The sequence below is a fragment of the Phasianus colchicus genome, chromosome 15 (genome assembly GCF_987193195.1).
Source record: "Phasianus colchicus chromosome 15, bPhaCol1.hap1.1, whole genome shotgun sequence".
NCBI lineage: Eukaryota > Metazoa > Chordata > Aves > Galliformes > Phasianidae > Phasianus > Phasianus colchicus.
Genome location: NC_143450.1, coordinates 5,034,798 through 5,057,132, shown reverse-complemented (window position 1 = coordinate 5,057,132; position 22,335 = coordinate 5,034,798). Strand labels below are relative to the sequence as shown.

The following is a 22,335-nucleotide window of genomic DNA, read 5'->3' as shown; positions in this document are numbered from 1 at the left end:
CAGGTTCTGCACTCAGTTATTAACCACTTCAACTCCAACAGAATTCAGCCTATGTAACTTGTAAATGCAAGACATTACAAATAGAGCATTTCTCAAACTTTTGCTTACAATTAAGATATTGCATTCTTTTGCTGTGCTTCCCAGTGCAAGTGTACTATTTGCTTCCACATTTCTATGGAAAGGAGTATTAGATAACAAGAACATGTGTCCCAGAACACAAAAGCTGAGGCTACATTGCCACTGTTCATTCACATCCCTGCTGTGTACTCTGACTTATTTATTGTTCATCTTGCATACTTCATGGGCTCCCAAACACCACAGTGTTGCTACAGTATTGCTCACAGCCTTCAATGTATCCTCATATCTTCTCTTTGAGACACAAAAACAGTTTCAGTTTTTCAGGAGCATAGACTTCCACACTGACAAACGGGATTATTTGTCTAACAGCTACCATAGAAGTCACCTAATGTAACTTTTTCTTCCCAAATCCCACAGTGGCATCTTTAAAACTACAGACTTTTTTCCATATCTTGGCCTGTAAGTCCCTCCATCCTCAACAACAGCCATTAGAGCCAGCACTGTACAGGCCTGTTCTGCCAAAACTAGACTTCATTGGAGTTTTGGCCTTCTTCTGTTTTTGATTTTGTCCTGAAAGAGGATTAAAGTTTCGTCCCTACCAAAAATATGCCAGGGACCCCAGCTGCAGTGCCTAAATATTGAAAGAGAACTGCAGAAACTGTAATAGAATTGAATGTGCAGAATGAACTCACAGGTGAGCAGTTACTGACAGAGCCCAGCCTGCAGGTGACACAGCAGGGAGAAGGAAAAGCAACAAAACTCTGGGAAGAACTGAAAATGTTCTTAGAGAAGAAATTAAAAAATTTACATCCCCAAATATTTCTGATAAGAAAAATGGAACAGAAAATCCTTATACCACAGAGCTGTTGTACATATAAGGGAATAAATTCCTACAGAAAAAAGGATGTGGAGAAAATAATTTCTTGTCCTTTGTGCATGGAACGAAGAGGCCCTGAATCCTTATGAGAGCAAGTTTGCCTTTCTTCAGCTAAGTGCAGAGAAAATCCAGGGTAGAAATGGCTTTTTCGGAATGTTAACTTTTTGTGACCTGTTTGACTCCCACTGATGGATTTCCTGATAGAGAAAATACACGGATTTAAAAGAAAAACTTACGATCTGCTAGAATGTGGGTCACTAAGCAGTTCTCAAAGATTTAAGTTACAAGTATTTTTAGAGGAAATCACTTCTAATAAGGCAAGAAACATTCCTGTGTTTTAAAACTATAATGCATGTTTTTTTCTTCCATCTCTACCTAGGTAGGCAGAGTACTCTCAGAAACAATCACTAACCTAGGTTAACTTCAGAAGGAAGTAGAGCAGCAGCTCACTATACATAGGGCTCCACTAGCCAGCTAGGCTAACAATGTTGGCTGTCTTCCAGATGAGCACTTTCACTCTCTTGGACCCCTAGGGAGTACTGCAATTGCATGCAATCTGGAAGTAAAGGGAGGAGCTAAAAATGGGAATAATGCAGAGAGAAAAAAAGCATGGATTTTAGGAAGTATAGCACTACTTCATTTTTAATGGAAACAAAGTTGGTTGCTTTCATTTGCGCTTTCATACTTCCCACTCCTTTACTACTGCAATCATTCAGCAAAGTGAAAAATCCAGCTGCTTTGTGCATGGGTTAAACCTCAACAGTGTCTCATTAAAATGTATGCCACCAATCACAGCTGCCTTATATACACAAAAAATAAAAAAGTTTCTCTCAGCTGAGCAGAAGCATTGTATGCACAGCAGTGTTCCTTTAGGACATGCAGCTGACTAAGTTTAGTGGGTCCTCAGGCACAAAACCAGCTGTTTAAAAGAGAAAACGCTAGTTAGCTAACTGTTTTACTTCATTTCTACATCCCTGTTCTTTTCCCTTTGGCATTTCATTGGGAGGGCTGGCACTTCAAAGGAGTCATCTGCCCTTGCACTTGTCTTCTTGTGGTTGACAGAACTGGTGGCTGTATTAGAGATCAGATGAAAATAAAACTACATCCTCTAGTTAGGAGAAGGGCTAAGACAGAGAAGCCAGATACTGCACATCAGCATAGCAGTAATCTGAGAACAACGAGATAAGTGACCAGGAGAGAAGAACCTGGCAGAGGTCTGTGTGAAAGAGAAGGGAACTAAACTACCTCTTGCCTGACAGCCACAGGGAAAGCATCTGTAAGACCTACCAGCAAAGAACAGCAAGAGCAAAGCCTTTCAAAAGAAAGCAAAACCAGTGGCAAGCATGAAGTTGGTATGTAATCTCCTAGCATTATCTTGAGCACTATTCCATCCACTTGGATATAAACATACTTAAGCCAGTTTGGCCTGATTTACTGAAAACACAGTTTTGGGTGACTGGTTAGAGAATACAGAATCACTTCACTTGCTTCTTTGTGCAAGTCGTACCACTGGAACTTCCTGCCCTGTTTATATTCTCACTTCATCTCTCTCCAATCCAATGTGTTCTGTCCCACTCCTGTCACTCCTCCCACTCCTGGGGGGTATCTGAAGTATTTGTAGCTAAATCTGAAACATTTCTGAGTTGGGAAGTCAGCCCCAGTGGAAGCCTCTTGCCTGCCTAGTTTACTCGAGCCAGCTTTGCCAAGACCAGAAAGCTGTAGCACTGCAGCATCAGCAGAATCACGTGATGCCAAAACTGTAGTGTTCAGTAAATATCATTCTCTTAGTGAATCATTTCCAGACAGCACTGAGGGATTTGGCCATTTCCACAGTAGGTTGAATAACAGTGCTCTAACTATTCAACAAAGGCTAGCAACACTTAATATATATTTCTGGCATTCTCCCAGCTGGATTCAGGGCACAATGAAACACCCATCCTTCTGCATTCTGCCTCAAAATTTCCTTGCAACATAAATTTAGTACTGAATAGCCTTCTAATATTAGATCTAGAAAACAAGTTTTATAGGTTGTTAGAATTACCCAGCATTCAGAGAATACAACTATGGCAGCTTTTGGGAATAAACTATAGCCTTAAAAACCAAGCTATATGACATGAATATTAATGAGTTAAATGTTTCTGAACTGTCTTTAATGCAAGTAAATATTGGCACAGTTGAGCTTATACTCTTGTCTCAACTTAGGTCTCTTTCCAATACTCTGTTCTAGTTCATTCTCCTAGTGCAGCTTCTGAACTTGTATTACTCTCTTTTACCAACAAAAAGTTCCATTGCTTTAGCAGTGAGGTGAATAGGTAGGTTGAAATATTTTGAAATCAGCTTGGTCTTACAAGCAGCTGCTGTGTTCTATAATGAGAAATGAGTGCTTGTCAAGAATCCTACCTTCATCTTAATTTCTGATTAAAGTAGTATTTTAGTCCCTTTCCAGTTTAATAATTAGTAATTACAGCTAAGAAATGCGAAGTTTTTGTTAAGAGCTCAGGTTCTTCCCTAGCTAGTTTGAAGAAACTACAATAAAAATAAAACACAGAAAAAAAACCCACAAAAGCTCAGATCTCAATTTTGTACAACACAGAACTTTGGTATGGAAGCATCGGCCCCTGATCTACTTTGACTGATACCATCAAAAACATTTAAGCTGTGATGGCTTTTGTGTGCCATGATGAGTTGAGGGTATGGATTAGCCTGCAGGTACACATGTACAGCAGATGAAGTAATGCATGCGCTTTGAAGAAGTGAACAAGTATGTAACTTTGGAGGTATCCAACTATAATATATAAAAAAATACACTTCTTAGAGATGTGTAAACCATTCCTTTTTCTAGCCTTCATGACCTCCTAGCCTTTGTGATCAATTTTTCATTTACAAAAGATTAGATGCTTCATCCAAGCTGGCACTTGCACACAGAAACACAAGTTCTCCCAGTCAGCACATCATCATTTCTCTTACATACATACTCTCCACAAACACTACTTCAGTTCTATTTTCTACTTACAATGAAATGAGAGATTTCAAGCCTTTGAAGGCATCTGGTGCAATGTCAGATATCTGATTCTTGCTGATGTCTCTGTAAAAAGAAGGGAGGATTAAAAGAATATTTGTAAAATAGAATTGGATGAAAATATTTTAGCATGAATATTTACATAACTGTAAAGCTTTGGAAGAAGATGCTTGATACAGAAATGCAACTGAAACATGACAGTACCTCAGAGGAGTTACATACTATGCAGGGGCACAGACAGGAAAATTCCAGCAATGAACAAAAAGTACAGCAGTTGTACAACAGGGTGAAACTTCAACACACTGCAACTCCCCTGTAGGTAAGGCCTGTCATGTTGTGGGCATTGAAACAAATTTTATGAAAAGCTTCTAACAGTAACAACAGGGCAGTGGCCCACTGAATAAAAACTGTTTATAAAACATCTTAAGAACTTTTAATAGAGGAGGTGGCACTGTGACTGTGCAAGGTGTCCCTCAAGCATGAGGGGCAGCCTATGCCAAAGCTTAGGATGGTTTGTATGTTTAAATATTGGCTTGGAAGGGTATCTTAATAATAGCAAGCAGACCATATTTTGATTTTAAGTGAAATCATAGATAAAGTGAGGAAATGTTCTGAAGTGATTGGAAAGTGCTGTCAGGACACATATTAACGAAGAAGGTGGGATTAATGTTGTCTGCATGGTGCAGACACTGGGGGAAAGGCTTCTGAAGCAGCAGGACAGCATTTGGCTACAGAAAGAAACTCTGTGGTAACGGGTGTAAAGATGAGCATCCTTAAAATATCAGAAACATGTAGTATAGCTGAAATAAATTCCCATCTAAAGCCTAGGAAATCACACTAAGGGTTAGTCTCACTGTACCCCTAACAATAATGGTAATGCGTAGGGTGACAAAATTCTTGTGATGTAGGACTTCTCCTGCACCAAACTCAGTTTGCTACTTACAGGAGAAGGAATGGGAAACAGACTACCCTCCTCCTGATCCCAAAGCAGGTGATAGTGTCACAGTTTAGCTTTGTACCAGTTATACTTGTTTACTAATGGCCTGGAGAAAACAAACAGTGCAAAATTCTGCTAGGACCTTTATCTGGTGCAGTAGGTGAAAAGAGAATTGACATAGCAATGGCAGATCTGCACTGAGTTTTCAGATGGAAGGGAAAAGTTTTGAGTATTTGAATGGAAATCACAGACCACTGAAGTCTTACGCTCTACTGGTGCAGACCCACTTTGGGAACCCCAGAGAGATTTCTCCAATACTTTAATCATAGCCAACCATGTATATATCAATCAATTATAGGCTGCAATACCCTTTCTTCATATGTGGTGCCACATTTACAGATGCTCAGATATGGGAGCCTTACTATGGCTGTCACTGCAAACCAACCGCTCTGTCAATCAGTTCAACCAGGTGCTTAGCTAAGGGCAAAACTTTCAGCCACTTCGTTGCAGTCACTGATAGTTCATATCAGCTTTTATCAGCAGTATCAAATAATTTAAATGATAGCTGAAGCTGGAGTAATGCAGCCTTTCAGCCTATACATCTCTACTCTAACTTCTGCCAGGGCAGATGCTAACAATCCTGGATAGATCCTCAATAAACACTACTTGAACAGAAAGTCAGGAATCAGAAAATAAATATGCTTTCTATTCTACACATGCCATGAGGTATAAATTCTGTTGGATACAATTTTAATGAACTGTTTTCAAATCTAGCTGAATAAAGCAGGATTTTCTTTAGTTCTTTGGTTCAACGAATAACTGTTATGCAACCTACTAGTGTTTTCTGTCACAGCATTCTGCCTACAAAGACAGCATTCAGTGAAGGTTTCTTGTTTCTTGGCTCAACTCAAAGCAGCCAAGTTTGTGACAGTGAAAAGAGGTATATTTAGTTTTCTGTCTTTTGAAATCTCCAGTACTTCCTGCTTTTTGTCTTATAATTCACAAGCACAAGTCTGGTATGAATTTGTGCTGTTTATTGGGGATCACAATAGGATTTGCTACAAGGGAATGAAATCATCAGCTTGCTGAACAGAGAATCTGAAAAGGGGAATCAAGTATTGGAAACGAGTATTTCAGCACTGTTTTATTGACTTGCTACATTTCAGCATTTCCATCCTTTCTCTCTCCCCATGTCCAGATGCTAATGAGTATGTAATGAATGGTGCCTGAACGTGCATAAATGCCATGCTGAGTGATGAAACTTACCACTTCATGCAGATGCACTACAATCAGCATTAGAAGATAATTAGACACATTATTTCCTTTCCATTAGAGCCAGGATCTACTGCTGTTGGAAGAGGAGGCTGCATCTCCTTCTGATTTGACTGAGACAAAGGGATTCAATTATGTCATTGTACTTTTGCTCTCTTCCTTTGGTCTGCTGCTGTCCGATAAGATCATTTTATTTTGTGCTTGATTTACATCAAGACAAAGAGATAAGGGTTTCTCTAACCTATTAAGTCAATTTAGGTCTCATAGGGCTCATTTCCATAGTTTAGGGTATTGCTGAATCACTCAGTGGAACTGTGGCTCTTTGGCTGGAAATATAATAAACTTATCAGGATTCCACCCAGGCAGGGAATACATTAGTCACCACACACACATTTCCCTGCAGCTCTGACAGCACAGTAGAGACTGTCTGCTTTCAAAGAGCTGCTTAACACACCTTGGAGGGTGGCAGTGGGTGGCAGTGCCCAGTTACCAGTTAGATACATAAACTGCAGATGACTTTGCAGCAGGGAATAAAGCGTACCTGTGAGCCACAGTATATATAACATACGACTGTATGGCAAAGACATTGGCTTAAACGTCTTTACTGCGAAAGGTTTAGAAAAAAAACATTTATATTTAGATGCAGCCAAATGCAGAACTATTAGTGAACGAGCATTCTCTTTGTTGACTAGCATTATTAGAGATTACCTGAAAATCTCTAACATTTAAGATGGACTATTCTCATCTGACAAGACTACTCAGTAAAAAGCCATGTCATGTGTGGTTTAGTTTTTAAAAGCTGCTTAAAAAAAGTATCAACATCACAGAGCTACTGAGAAGAATGTGAAATCTCAATGTCTTTTCTGCTAAGATGTAGTAAAATGAATTTGAAAACATGAAATGTCGTTACAAGCACTAGAGCTAAAGAGGCACATCCACATCTTTCAAAGTGTTGTTATGTACTTAACTCAACCTGCTACAAACTTGTCTACTAGAAGCCTCAGAAAAGCAAAGACAAAATGCAAGGAAATGATTAAAGACTGATATTAGCACAACTGTTGATACATAAATATATTCAAAACGGCATTTATGGGTGAAGATATCACTGCTTTCCCTTGAAACAAACGTGATGTACCTCATTCAAGCCCCCCTGTAGTCTTCTAGAATCTGAATGACTGAGCAGTGAGCAATGCATTCTCCCCAAAATCGGGGGAACCATCATTCTGGATTAAATAATTCAACTGCATATTTGAATCCTACAAGTGTCTAATCTGCCCTCTGAAGCAGTTACATTCAGCTTAACATAATCTACTGTTTGATAAAATGTGGGTAAATAGGAGAATTCCACGTCACACAAAGCATTTTAAGCTCTTTTGCCAACAACCAAACACTCTGTCACACTGGAAGCTCTTGAAGAGACTTTCTAAATAACTAAATTTAGCTAGATGCAAATACAAAGTCAAACTAATCTACATACATCTTCTGGTATCATCTCAACCTACTGATATTAAGTCATTTAAAGATTAAAGTGGTTCCTACCTAAAAAACAGTGCCACTCATCTAATTATTTAAGAAAAGGAAATAGCATCATCTTGCAGGAAACAGTAAGCAATCAAAATACTGAGAGCACTGCAAATGAGCAGTCTGTATCCTTAGCATTCCACCATATGTGCCCACCAGAAGGAGTAGAACAAAATAATATGATTCATGATATTGTGCTAATATTATCCCTTGAGTTCTATCAAATATTATTTGTAATATCTATAATAATATATCTGTAGTAATATCTATAAGAAGAATAACAAAGTTCTTCATTTGTACTGGTGATAGGGCATAAATTAACAAAATCAATAATCTTCATGCTGTTACACCACACACTGAAATGACAGTGTGATCAAGAAAGGATGGAGACTTCGGTGCTATCAGGAATGTCTTGGTATTACCTGAATGGGAAAGAATGGATAATTCTTGTCTTTTAAGAGACAATTTCTTGACCAAGGTATATTTTAATATACCTTATGTTAATAAGGCTGGGATTCTTGCACACAGAAAAGATAATGCCAATTATCTCTTCAAATCATTGGACAAATTGTTTTAAACTTCATGTAACAATAACTCCTGGTCTAGAGCCTCACTGTCCAGTAGCAAAAAAACCCAAAAAAGCAAAAAAGCAAAAAAAAAAAAACTTTAATAAGGAGACAGGTTGATAACCAAGTTTCAAATCATCATGTTCATGATGGGACATTCTGCAGCCTAACTATCCCAAGGTCTTGAAGAAAACAGCCTCATGTTAATTAAGCTTTGACAGAGATCATTTGGAAGGATAACTCATTATATGAGTTCAGATCCCAGTGATGATGCCAGTAATACTCCAGAAAGCTGTTAACACAACTTGCTAATGGAATTCTGCTCTGAAATTCTAATATTAATCATTTCACATAATAACTGCCACACTGGGTTGGAGGAGTTAGTCAAGTTACAGAACTTTTTTTTTTTGTCAAGTCTCATATCACTTTTCAATCATGAAAAATGAAAGGATAGTAAAACACTGCCCAAATCTAAAATTAGTTATACCTCAGAAAGAACTCAACTAGTGCCTTTAATCATGAAAAAGTTACAAGTTAGGTCACTGAAAAGGGATCTGTCATTTTTCAATGAAATTACTATCTCACTATCTAATACAGTACTTCTTTAAAAATACATACAGCTATATTGAAAGTGAGACAGAAGAACATAGACTCTGCAAGATTGATGATTTGACCAGTTAAATATTAAGATCCATATTTACAGCTCTTCAGCTTTAGGAACTTGATAACTCTGGACCAGCAAACAGTAATTTCAAATCCTCTCAAATCCAATGGTGCAGCACATATCAGATTCCGAAAGCATTAGCATTCTGATGATTCAGCAGCATTTTGTCAAGTCAGCTGACAGTTTCTTAATTCCAGAAAGCACTGTACACATTAGAAAACAACAGCTGTAAGAGGTACCATTTGTAAGCAGTCTTAGCAGTGAATACAAAGTCCGGACAACTTCAGGTCCAGTGGTACTCATCAACATCCTGATAGGATGGCGAGGCAGGAGTAACATGTTTCATCACTGTCTGAATCAGAGTTCTGCTGTCACAATGTCTCTCATAAAGCAAGACAAACCAGGGGACCGACCAGCTTATATGCATTGCTGCTACAAATCAAACTTTGTAAAATGTCTTGTTAAATCCACAGAGACAACACAGGAGCTAATCAGGAAGGAATTGTCTGTGTATCCACCAGTGATTGAGAAATTGAGAAAGTGAGCACCACTAGGCTTGTTTTCCTGTAAACAATCAAGCAATTGAATGCAATATAAATATTCCTAACTACTCTGCAGGAACATGTACTCCTGCTGTAACTGGGGTCAACACAATGGAGTGTTGTGAACAAAAACCAGAATGAGTAAGAGAAAAATATAGAATTCAAAATCTTTTCTGAGTAAGCAGATTTGTTTGAATAGACTAACTAATTAGCTCACATCCTTTGAAAGGGAATTTAAGCATTATAAAGGATTTCATGCATTGGTAGACATCCTAAATCTAATTCTGCTGTTGCTCACACTATGAAGAGATGATTTGTGCAATCCCCAGTGATTTCAACATAAAAATTGCCAATATGCTTCTAAAATAAAGCTGCAGAACTTGAAGCTAGAAGATTTAAAATTGCTCTTGCATGTTGGCCTTATTATTAGGACTTACATTCTCTTAAGTTTCTTGTACTGGGTAAAAGCTCCAGGGGGAATGATTTTGATGTGGTTTTGTTCCAAACGGCTGAAAACAAACAAAGAAATATACATGTTAAATACACAATTACAGGACAGGAATAACATTAAACATTAAAACTGTTGGGGTTTTGTTGGTTTTGTATTGCACAAATACACAACTATTTCATAGAGGTTTATACAGGAAATAGATTTTCTTGTGAAAGCCCTAAGTGGAAAAAATGCTGAGGAAATAACATTTCTTAGAAAAGAAATTCATCTCGTTGATTACATTAAGTTTGTATTAAAAAAAAAAAAAAAAAGTCAGAAGCTGGAGAAATTGCTTCTTTAAAGCACAAGGAATTACTTAAAAAAAATCCTAGGTATACTGTATTACTACTTCGTCAAAATTAAGGTAGAAAATACAGATGCTTTCCCTCACTGCAAATAGCAGGTAACCAAACTGAATGCTATTTTGTGACAGCTTAATGAGCAGATTAATAATACCAGCTGAGTGACTCAGGAGCAACAATCTGTGGGAACACACCGAAGTTCCGCCCCGTATCCACCACCTGCATTAATACTACTGCTGCAGAACAGCGTGGAAACCACTGCAATATAAATTCAGATTTTTAACTTCTTTCCTTTTCTTTGGGGGGGGGATTTATGTAAAAGAGAGGAAAAAGGACTACATGCTTCAATTTTCACTAACAAATATCGAAATTGTTATAAAATATGGTCCAGACTAAGTGAATATGCTGTTTTCATTTCTGAGCTCTGTTTTGAAAGAAACATTCTTTATAAAGTAGCATAAATGCTTGTACGAGTAACAAAAGTGAGCAGCATTAAGATACTGCATGCAATAACCATTAACGTGATTCATTTCTGTGCCTTCTCAGAAGCAAGATCCCCAAATACCTGCAAGAAGGACTGCTTTCTCCTCACATGAACCCTAAATATGCATCTCAATTATAAATGTAAAACAAGACCCCCCATACAACAAATCCAAATGTCCGTGGCAGTTGAAATCACACAAATACAGCAGGAATAGAAAGCATGCTTTGCTTTTACCTAGCTCTTACTATTCAAAAGTTGTGTTGTTGCTGTTGTTTTGTGATAAAAAGAAAGTTACAATAGCAGAAATCCGTGGTTGGAAATGCTTAAGAATTGAAATATGAAGACAGTGGAGTGAAGGGAGGAACCACTGGAGTTATTTAGGGCTGCTGCAGCAGTGCAGAGGGGAGGAAAAAAAATAAACACCAGGAACAGAGGTAAAATGAGAAACAGGCAGAACTGAATGAAGGTTTTTAAGGACTGTGGAAGGGTGCAGAGAAAAGGAGTACAGCCCATCAGCCCTGTACCGCACAGCGTATCCTTCTGTTGATCTGTGCTTTCAACAGGCAAAAAAATTCCCTTGAAAACACAGTATTTTGCCAGCTCGGTTACGCTTTGAGAAGCTATTTAAGCCATGAACACTGAGATATTTGTATAGCCAATTTGCACAGACTTTTTTATTTCTGTAGTAGTCTATTTTAAAGGCTGCGATCGGAGTTAATTCTCTTCCTTGTTTTGTGATTTGAATTAGCATCTGAGATTTCCCTCCCAGTTGCTCTAAATATAACGCGCATCGTTCCTGGCAAGCCCGCAGTGCATGCAGATTGCTGCACGCTCAGCACACTGCTATTGTTGGGTGTTTGTCACCAGAATTAGCGGTACACTCTTCCCATAAAGGCTTTTTGTCAGCTTGCCAGTTCGGTAACTCCGCCCAAATGTTTCTAAGCAGACACTTCTAGGAACAAAGCTTGCCCAGCTCCTTGCTCTACGGATGGGAATGGCACACAGGCACAGAGCTGTCCTTATGGTGCAACCCGAACACACCACCAGGAGGGAAATACGGCCCTGTTTTATAACTGCTTCAAATTCCAAGGACGTTTCAGTCCCTCGGAAGTGTAAATCCACACAGAATAACCCCACAAAGGGCAAAAAAAGCCAAAATTGGAGTAGCGTCAGACTTTGAGTCATACGGCCGATTTCTAGAGAAGGCAGAGAGGAATATAGAAGGGCTGCTCCACAGCACTACCTGCATTGCCCTTTCCTGGAACATTTGCAGCAGGTGGCCAAGAGATGAACAAGGCTGCTGTCATCTGCTGCTGCATTGCCACCTTAACTCCTCACATCTTCCTACTGTACGAGGCTCTTTGTCAAAGAAGGACTAAAGGCTATACATGGTGATTCTGCTGGGTGCACTGTGACTGCAGTTTGCTGATGCTCACACAGGAGCAACAAGTGGTACGGCAGGCTGAGCCTCTCTCACCAGCCCTTGTTCTCAAGTGGATTCCAAGCTGGGAACAAAATGCAGCTGAACTTGAAGCTAGCTGCTATACCCAAACATGGCCTCAGAAAACTGTTTCTTTCATGGTCTGTCCGTGCATCCCATGAAGCACTGACACACTATAAAACAACCTGCAGTAGTGCAAAGGAACGAGATGATTTACTTTGTGCATCATTGGAATACTCTATAAATTAGTTTTACAATACATTTGAGAACTCTGTACATGAAATGAAGCCCTAAAAGAGTAAACTTTGATCATTTGAACTATTGTCTGCCACATTAAAGATTTCTTACAATTCAATAAAATTTTACTCAATTTTCCTCTGGTATTTCATAATAAGATCCATTTAAAAGGCTACACAAGTTGAATTCACAAGGCTGATAAAATAAATTGGCCATGTTCAAACCTCTCAGGGGCTTTTGTTCCTCCTTTCAGTCACCCATTTCACTGTGCCTGTCGCCTGCTGCCAGCTGCATCATTTGGATGAATTGAAGCATATCTCCCCCCTCCTGACATGAAGCAGTGCTGTCTGCCTCTTGAAGCTTTATTTTATTGCCTTCGACAACAACATCAAAGGACAAGAACAATTTCCTTTCCCCTCTCTAATATGTTATCAGAGATTGGAGAGTATGAGGATCCAATGGATTCAGATACATTTTTCTTGTAACAACACGATGCTAGACAGGATAAAGTCTTCCTTCTTCTCGCTCTTTCTGAATAACTTTGCAGCAATAAGAGCAAAAAGTAAACATATCAGAGAAAAAAAAAAAAAAACAACAGCAAACTATGCAGTTAGATATGACAAATGATCCCAGAGCAAAGAATAAGAACTCAAATTCCCATGCTAATCCATCTCAGAGTTCACTGAGGTGCAAATCTTTTCATCACCTCCTCAGCTGGCGCCTGTACTGCTCACACCCAGGATGGCAAAACACAAAGGTTAAAAGCTCTCCCTAAGGCAGCCTTGCAGAGCCAGCTCAGCTCCCAGGGGTGACGAAGCCATTTGTCTTGAAGAATGATTTCCCCTGCAGAGTGGGGGAGACAGTTGTATTAATTTGGACCTTAACTATCTCTCTTTCAATGAAGGAAAGAAAGAATTTGTTACTTGGTCTCTAATGGAGCAGTTTGCTAGCAATTTTCCCATTTCAAACACCGTCTCAGCTGCTAATGTGTAATGTTTTGTCAAGCTTGCCTACCCATAACATAGACAAATCACTAGCTTAGAGAAAAAGAGAGAGGGAGTGAAGCATCAGTACCGATAATTCTCAGCTGTCAGATGAATAGAGCTTACAAATGAGACAGCCATGCTCTATTAACAGTGCCATCGAGCTCTTGCCTGAGATGTGTCAGAAACGTCCCTCTGCATCCGGCAGCCATGAGCTCCCTGCTGGGAGGCAGCAAGCGAGTGAATGAGCCGGGCTGCTCCCCGCATCACGCTGCCAGCCACGCCGTGGGGCTCACTGGGGCTCACATCACCCAGGCAGCTGAGAACTGGAAGTGATCTCCAGGAGAGAGACAGCATGAGATTGGATTAGTGTGCAGCAGTGACCGTCAGCGCTGGTGTCTGGCAGGATGCACAGCCTCTGTGAAGGTTCTTGGGAAGGGCAATATGCTTTCTTCCCTCCTGCCCTATAAGGGAAGTTTCAGGAGCCAGTCAAGGGCTATCTGGGGGAAATAACCCACATGTTTACCCAATGCTGTGTATTAAGGAGGATGAAACTTCTTAAAATATAGATAGTGTGCTTGTCCTTGCCAAGGGGAGAGAACAACTACAGCACAAAAGCTGCTTGGGCTATTATTTGCCATTTATCTCACACTTTGGACTTGCACATCTTATCATGCATTTTAGTCTTGAATGAGGAAAAGTTCAAAAATTTATTTTCAGTATTTAACAGGAATAGATCATACTTAAAATCTGGTTGTCTTACAGCAACTATGGGCTATAGCTGAATGCCGTCCTGACCCCTTCCTTCCTCCACCCACAGCAGGCTCAGGCAGCTGCACTGATGGATTCACCCAAAGACAGCACTGCATAAGGGACACCTTCACCAGGTAGGGAGGAATCCTGTCCTGCAGTCACACTGTCAGCACTTGCAGCTTACCCTGCAGTGAGAAGCAGACGTCACACAGTCCCTGCTCTTTACACCGCAGCACTGCACAGGGCACTTCTCTGCAAAGCATGAGGCAAAAATCCTGCAGTTCTGTTGCTTTACAAAGTGTTTATAGATCTACACTAACAAGAAATAAATATCTCAGTGCTTGCTTTTTGTTTTAACTAAGACAGCTAAAACCTTTAGTCTCTACCTTAGCCGAAGATTGCCACTATAAACACACACAGTTCTCCACGACTTTTATAATTCCACCTTTCATCACAGTGCCTGAATGACTTCCAAATAAAATTAATATCTATTATGAAAAGCTCTCTCATTGAGTCTGCGTCTCTGTGTTAGGAATTAGAGAAGTGAGAGCCAGTGAACTGTCCACCTATATTTATACAAGGTGACAAGTAGAGTTCCCCTTCTTATACTGATGTTTGGTGCTGATTTTCAGGATCCAGCAGTCAAGCTCCTCGTGCTTCTTAGGCATTCAGCTAAGGGAAAATCCTCAGTGGACAAAATCTCACCAAGAATGAAGTGACATTTCAAAACAAATCTATCTAGGAAGTTACACAGTTAACTCCACTAACCAAAAGGCATCCGCCAGAATGAAACCACTTCTTTTGATGTGTTCCCCCATACCATGGTGTTCATCTAAAAGTAATGTTAGCGATATTGGATTTTCTGACACACTACAGTTAATTTTGTTTAAGCTGACCCAGGTCCCAGCGTAAGCAGTGAATTTATAACGGTGGTCACACTGGAAACCTCACCTTGCAGTCCACATCTGTGATACCTTTTTGCACGCTGTGCCCAGAGTTAAAAGCAGAGATTTTAAGTGACCATTCCTTGCCTGCAAGCTATCAGCAGTAGGTACAATCAGTGAGGGTGCTAAAGGATAAATGCAAGCTGTTTTAGGGGTAAAATACAAAATATCCTCTCACTCTTCTTTTGCTACTTCCCATCATTTGATATTTAGGATCACTGCTGTACCTTAGGAGGACCTGAGCTAGCATTAGACGGAGATCGCTTCCCTTCAGCAGACTTCTGTGGCTCCCACAGACGTGGGATCTGTATGTGCAGAAAGATTCTCCCTGGGATCTGCCTATAGATGGCTGTGAGGAGAACCATGGGACAGAATGAGTCCTTCGTCTGCAGAGAATCAGCCACCTCCAGCTCCCCTCTAAAGAAACACAGCCAAGCTGTGTGCATCATTCAACCAGCAGGTGTGTATTTCTGCAGGTCTGGGTTTCCAAGATCCTTTGGTGTGGTAACAACAGCAGAAACTTTGGTCTCACTTCCAGATTGCTGTGTCCCCACATGGTTCCAGCTGAGACCTGCTGCATTTAGTTCAGAGAGCTCCAAGGAGACTGGCCTGCAGGGTGCTGCATGAGGATGAGGTTCTCTCAGCTACTTTTCAAGAACACAGGCTCAGATCTCTGCTGAGCGTGTTTTGTTGTGGCTGGTTTTTATTGTTGTTGCTTTGGTTTTGTTTTGTTCTTTTGTTGTTGTTGTTTTTTTTTCTCCTAAATCTGAAGCTTTAAGTCTATTCATGGGAGATCTGCAGTCTCTACAGTGCATATTAGCAATCAATACTTGGCCTACTGTTACATTTCACAAATGTAAACAAGAAGCAGTGGTTTTCAACAAACCAGACTTGGCAAAGGGTTTTGAAAGACATTTCTATTAGGGAGTTTTGTCCATCTGAATCTCCTACCCTTTGTTGGAAGATATTCAGTTAACAAATTTGATTACGTGGTACTACTACTTGTTGCCCCTTCTGGCCTTACCATTCATTTCTTATTAACAAGGCTAAGTATACGTTCCTGCTGAAGTGATGTCTCTGGAGCAAAAAGTGATCAACAAAAAAAGCCAACAGATCCAAACCTACAGCCCTGTAAGAACAGAAACTCCTGCAGAGCTTGCCTGAGTAAATTTCACCTGTGCATAATTTTTTTTTTTAATTAATTTTTTTTGAAGTGTAAATTTCGCAATTATAAAAAGAGAGAACATGGTAAAAATCGTGCGGCCATAGGAATGAATATCATTATTGGTGCATGAAGTCCAGATTTATCAGAACAAAAACACCTTATCATGCTTACGGATGACATTATTACTTACACAGATAAACATGTATGAGATAAATCCTGCCTTGGTCTTAAAGCAGAAACTCTCTGCAGTTACTGCTTGTATTATAAACTGTTTCTCTTCGGCTACCTCAGCAAACAAAGCACCTTCTTGACATTTCCCATAATTTTGTATTTTTTTTCTGCTGATGGTCAACCTAAAATATTTCATTATTTCATCCTTATTTTTGGGTCTTGCAATCATTCAGTAGAAGGTCATCTACCTATTTCTGGCCTGACAGTAGAAATCTCATTTTGATGCTGAATGTAAGGAGCCAATAATACTGTTTGCCTTGAAACCCAGAAAACAGTAGTCAAATTTGACATGTGATACTGTCCAGAGCCAGTTTACAGCAGTGAATGAAAATCATATTATATGATTCAACTACAGGAGCCAACCTGATTCCCTACCCAGAGAACTTGCCACCAGGGGCAATTATGGAACATTTATTACGATGTTCAAAAATACTGTGCTGGCTTCAGCTCCAGTATTTACTGGAAGCCTGGGAAAATTAATATAAGTTCATTTTAGGAGGGAGAATAATGTTAAATTCATAACTGTCTTTCCCCTACCCTCAAATGCGTAGTGTCCACACACCTATATTCTTGAGAAATGCAGAAAACTTTTGTCTTGCAAAGCTGAGAAAGTATGTCCATCCTTCAGGACTTCCCAACACAGTGTCACTCCCACGTCAGCAATTCTCAGAATATTAAATTTGTCAGAAATGCACTGATTAACGATGGAATAAGTACAACGTTTCATTTCAAAGTGATTTTCTTGCAGAAATGTAGGTTTGTTTTCATTTTGACAGAATCATACAAAAAAATAACAGCCAAATGTATTAGATCTTTTCTTATTGATAAAATTCTAGCATTATTCCTAAGTGTAGAAGTTGTGTTCCACAATCCAGCACTATTCATGCCTAGAAACTCTTAGTCATCAATTCAACTATCAGCTATCAACAGAGAGAATGATAAAATAAATCAATAAAGGGAAGTGACTCAAAACTGACCTGAAGCCTTAGCTAGCTACTGGTAGCAAGACTGCCAGCCTATTTCACTCTCTTACTCTCTGCTCAGAAGTCAGACTAGAAGCTGTGGTTACCATCTCACCAGATATGTCATTAAATGTATCTAAATTCGTGTGTTTGTAGACTCCAGCCTGCAGACGATGGGGACTTGGCTTTACAGTGTAATCAGCGTAGAGCAACACTGCGTGTTCAAAGCAGTCCTACTGACTTTTACTGCAGCTGTGAGTCCTCAAGTGCTTCTGAGTATCTCAGTTGAGTCAGCCAGAAAAGGAGGATTACATCATTAGTGACCACCCATGGAAGTCTGTGCAACTCACTCACTCGGGATTAATCAGTAAACCCACAGGCAAAAGGAGATACAACCCCATCTGAACAGCACTCATGAGATGATCTCCTCCAATGCCCTCATTTTAGGATTTTCCTGTTTCTGCACCAGATTCCATACAAACACACACATATATATAAAATTTTCTTTACTGTTTCAACCTGAATCCTTAAGTATCTTCATGTCTTTCTCTACTTAGTGAACTCAAAATCAAAAGATGCCATAAGCAGTACCAGCAAAAGGAATCATGTGCAAGAGAAATACAGAGTCAACACCTCTGAATTAATATTTAACTGGAAGAAATAACAACAGTTAAAATAGCTAATGGCTGTGTTGTTTAACTGTTGTTGGGTTTCAAATGCTCATGGTGACACATCAGGAAGGCAGTGTTTCCACCTCTGCTGAGCTGCACTGGCTCCAGCTTCACCCACATTGCTCTGTCGTGGCCTGGCAGCCTGTCTGGCCCTGTCTGTCTGTCACCCTGCCATCCCAGCCTGCCTGCCACATCCCCAAAGCCCACTCAGGTGAGCTGCGCCCCAGGCTCACTATTGACAATTACAGGCTTTAACCTCAGACATCCCTCACTTTCTCAGACTCTTGCATCAGTCTGTCACAATTTACTTTGTTCCCAGTCTTTCTCATCATCACATGTTTTGCCGTTTCTTGTTCAGCCTTCTTTACCCCAACAATTTCCATACAGAGCAAAGCCCATCTTTATTCTCTCAAGTGTCTGTCCCAACACACACTGCAGTCCTTGGCACTAGCGACTAATCAGATCCTCCTCTTACACCCTCAGAAGGTCCTTCAGAGCAGCAGTGCCTGATAAGATCAAATCTGATCAGAAAATGGATTGTTTGGAGACTTCATCTCCTCCCCAGTTCCTAGGTCAGCCCTCCTCTCCAAGGCTGAGTCCATTCTGCACGTTTCCAACCCATCATGCTATCTCTCTGCTTTATCTTACAATCATTTTCTCTTACCCTTCCTAGACACATGTAAACTTCTCCTTTTATTGTATATGCCACGCCAATGTCATGATGTGATCACATCACTCATTTACCAGCAAACCACAAAGGCTTATTTGTTTTGGCATTTCTCTTTTAGTAAATCTCCAGGTGCTTAATGATTTTTGCTTTCATCAGAGCATTCATGCAGAACTGTTCCATGGTTATTCTCTTCAGTTTCTCTATAGCATACCCTGGTCATTTTTTGTCTGAAATACAGAAAGGAATCACTTTGTACGGAGGGAATCTTTTATATCACACAACACCCTTTGTCTAATCCTTAGCTTTAGTTTCTTGGAACTCATTTTTCCTCAGGTAATTTGGCTGCTGCTGTCAGCTCCTGACTGAACAAGTAACTTTACAGAAAAGGAATTGCATTTTATACATTCTAGCTATATATTTTATGAAATGAAGAAGTAAGCCCAGCACACAGCTTTCTAGCTTTCCTAAATTCCTTCATTTACTAATGAACAACGTTGTAATGAGGGCCTTCAGCATAATGCATCGAAGGGAAAAGTATAATATGGCAACACAACAAACTTCCAAGTCACGTGGCAGAGGTCAGAAGCAAGGGAAAATGAGTATTATATGTTGTCTGCTTTATCCTGTGACAAGGGAAGTGTCTCTTTTGTAATTGCTTTTTATCAACAAAAACAAACGCAAGACTTTTTGGAAGCTTTGCTAGAAAGGTTCTGCCTACCCATATTAGTGAAAAAAGGAAGGAGGAAGAAGGCAGAGTAAAAGATCCTTAATTAATACTGAAACATAGAGTAAAATGTTCTTCATCTTTAATGATCACGTTACAGTAACAGCTGTGTGTTTCAGTTCTGCACGAACTCAGTCAAGGGTTCTTATCTGGCACAGTTTGGCTTATGAAGAAAGACTGAGTTAAGAGGAAATACAAGTAGAAAGCTGTAATTGAATGTAACTAATAAGCAAAGGAACTTGGAAATGCCCCAGGTGGAGGAGTAAGCACAGCATTTTAATGCTAACATATAAATATTCTGAATGGACTACAGTCTACAGAGGAAATGTTTGGGTTTTTTTTTTACATGGAATGTGTATTTACAATGCTAGGGAGAAACAGATAAATGAAAAATACACCACCTCAAGTAATATCCTATAGGAATTTTGAAATGTGGTGTATGCAATAGTAACCCAGCAAAGTAGTTCGTCCATACCACGTATTCCAAAACAGGAATTTCATCTCTAGTAAGAGACAGATCTCTAAAAGATAATCACAATCAGACCACAGGATAACAGGGTACAGAAATAAGTGTTCAGGCAGCACCACTACACAGCTGCCTTTTATGCAAAGGGTGTGACTTATCACCAACAATAGGGAACAACCCCAAATGGAAAAAAAAAATACCAGCCAACACACAACCTCACAATTCTCCATGCTGAGAGATGTGGGCTGCAGCACATAGGGAGAATTTGCTTGGTTCCATAGCTGCACTACAGCAAGAGAACATTATTCTGCCTATTGTATCAAATCAGAAGACAGTCATTATTCCATGTATAGCTGGAACCTGACCTTTGGATGGATTTTTATTGAATAAGTGTAGAGTAGACTCAGCCAAACTGAATTTCTGAGTAGTACAATAAACTTCTCATAAAACAGAATGGCTTTCTTGGTCAAAGGAATTTACGCCAGGATTTTTCTGAGAAAACACTGCAGCAGCAATCTTCCATCCTTCTAGAAACAGTTCGTTCTGTGAGAATATCCTTTACTCAAACTAGATGTGAGAATGTGTAATGCTTTGCCCTTGGATTTTAGGTTAACTGATTATTCTTTCTTACCAGTACTTTAACAAAACAAAAAAACTGCTCTACCAAAAGAAAAAGAATGGTATGTGGCCATGGCAATGTCACTGATGTCACTCATTCTGATAGAACTACTTGAATTTCTTAAGATATATTCCATTGAACAAGTAAACTTCTCAGCATTGACTCCATTATAAAGTCACCAATAAAGTTTACATGAGGATTAGCTCACATCACACTCTGAACATACTATTCACCAATATTCCTTCTGCAGAACTGCTCCCACCAGAAATGACAGTGAATTTGTAAAGGATATATGCAGGATTAATGTGATATAAAAGCATTATCAATAGGCAAAGACTCAAACAAGCACGGCCTAAAATGAAAGAAGTCTGATATCTAAATCACTAACGAGCCTCACACAGTGTTCTATGGAGCTAGAAGTTTTACAACCTGCAGGTCATGAAACTTTCTCGAAATGTTACCTGCATCTTGACTGGCTATCTCATCATCTACCTTAAAGGATCTCCACGTTTTCCTCCACTTTCTGCCCTCCTAAATTGCTTTCACAAGTCATAGGTGCTAGAGATACTTACAAAGGGAACAAGATGTGAATATTCAGTGCTACTGTGACCACACTAAAGATCAACATTTTCACTTGCTCTCTGACTCTAACTGCGCTGCTGCAGGGAAGTGCTGGAGCACACCAATTTCAGTCTTCCTGCAGACACTGCTCTCCATGTGACTTCAGCACAGGGCCACAAAGCTGATCTGATTTCTGCTAGCATTGTTAATGTTGCCAAATAACATTTTACAATTCTCTAAACCCAACTCTAATTTGGGAGCAAGCCTGAAACCAGTCTCTTCTCTGCCTACTATAAAGAACTGTTCCAGTCACTCCTGCAAAATTGCTTGCCCGTATCAGAATTGAAAACAAGACTAAACTCTGACTTTTCTTAGCACACTAAACAAAATTCATATTTCTAGGATATTTTTAAGCTAACTGCCATAGATAGAAAATCAAGTATTACACGTGTGTTTTATATGCGACAATGTAAGAGGACACCAGCACAACAAATATGTTCTGAATTTTGTCAGGAGGCAGTAAATAGGCATTCAGAACAGCTTGTGTATGGGTTTGTACTTCCTGTAAATGTTTTAAGGGCTCTACATATATCCTCAACAACGGTAATTTTAAGATGTTTATTTTCTGCATTCACTGTGCTAATATTTTATACCTCAATAGGAAATAATCAAGCATAATAAGCCACCTCTAATTGTTATCCTGAGATAATAATCCAAACAATGTTGAGGAGAAAAATAATAAAAGCAACTGATAAAGTCAGAGGAACTGTACTGTAGAGCAGATCATCAGCAACCTATGTAGCACATTGCCTTCACTGGCCATAACCCTTACATTCCTGGCAGTCATAACAGTGGAATTGCTTATGTGTAGCCTCACCAATTTATCCTTTATTCTACTGAATTTTGCAATGTAGCAGTTTTTCTCCAGCAATTAAAAGCTGTCCACTGACTATAAAGATATTTAAATCCATACTATATAGTCTATAAAAGCTGGTTGTATATTGGTAATCACTGCACTACAACCTCCTAAACAGGAAAAGAATTGATCTGCATTCCTTACAGACTAACCAAAAGCAATTTAGTTTTATCTAATCGCATTTCAGGATCATGGCAGAAGCTATGGACACCAAAATAGATGATTATAAGTCTTAAAAGT

The 22,335-nt window shown here is 39.5% G+C and overlaps 1 protein-coding gene across 7 annotated transcripts in view; it reads right to left on the bottom strand.

The window, feature by feature from the left end:
* The window catches only part of SLIT3 (slit guidance ligand 3), a 538,052-nt gene that overhangs the window by 142,121 nt on the left and 373,596 nt on the right, over nt 1–22,335 (bottom strand). For 6 of the 7 annotated variants that reach the window (XM_031598017.2, XM_031598018.2, XM_090150937.1 and 3 more), the window contains 2 exons: nt 9,914–9,985; nt 3,969–4,040 (listed from right to left, as the gene is read on the bottom strand). In XM_031598017.2, the coding sequence (XP_031453877.2) occupies nt 3,969–4,040; nt 9,914–9,985 (144 nt within the window). The remainder of the gene's footprint in view (nt 1–3,968; nt 4,041–9,913; nt 9,986–22,335) is intronic. The other variant, XM_090150939.1, reaches the window with a different exon arrangement.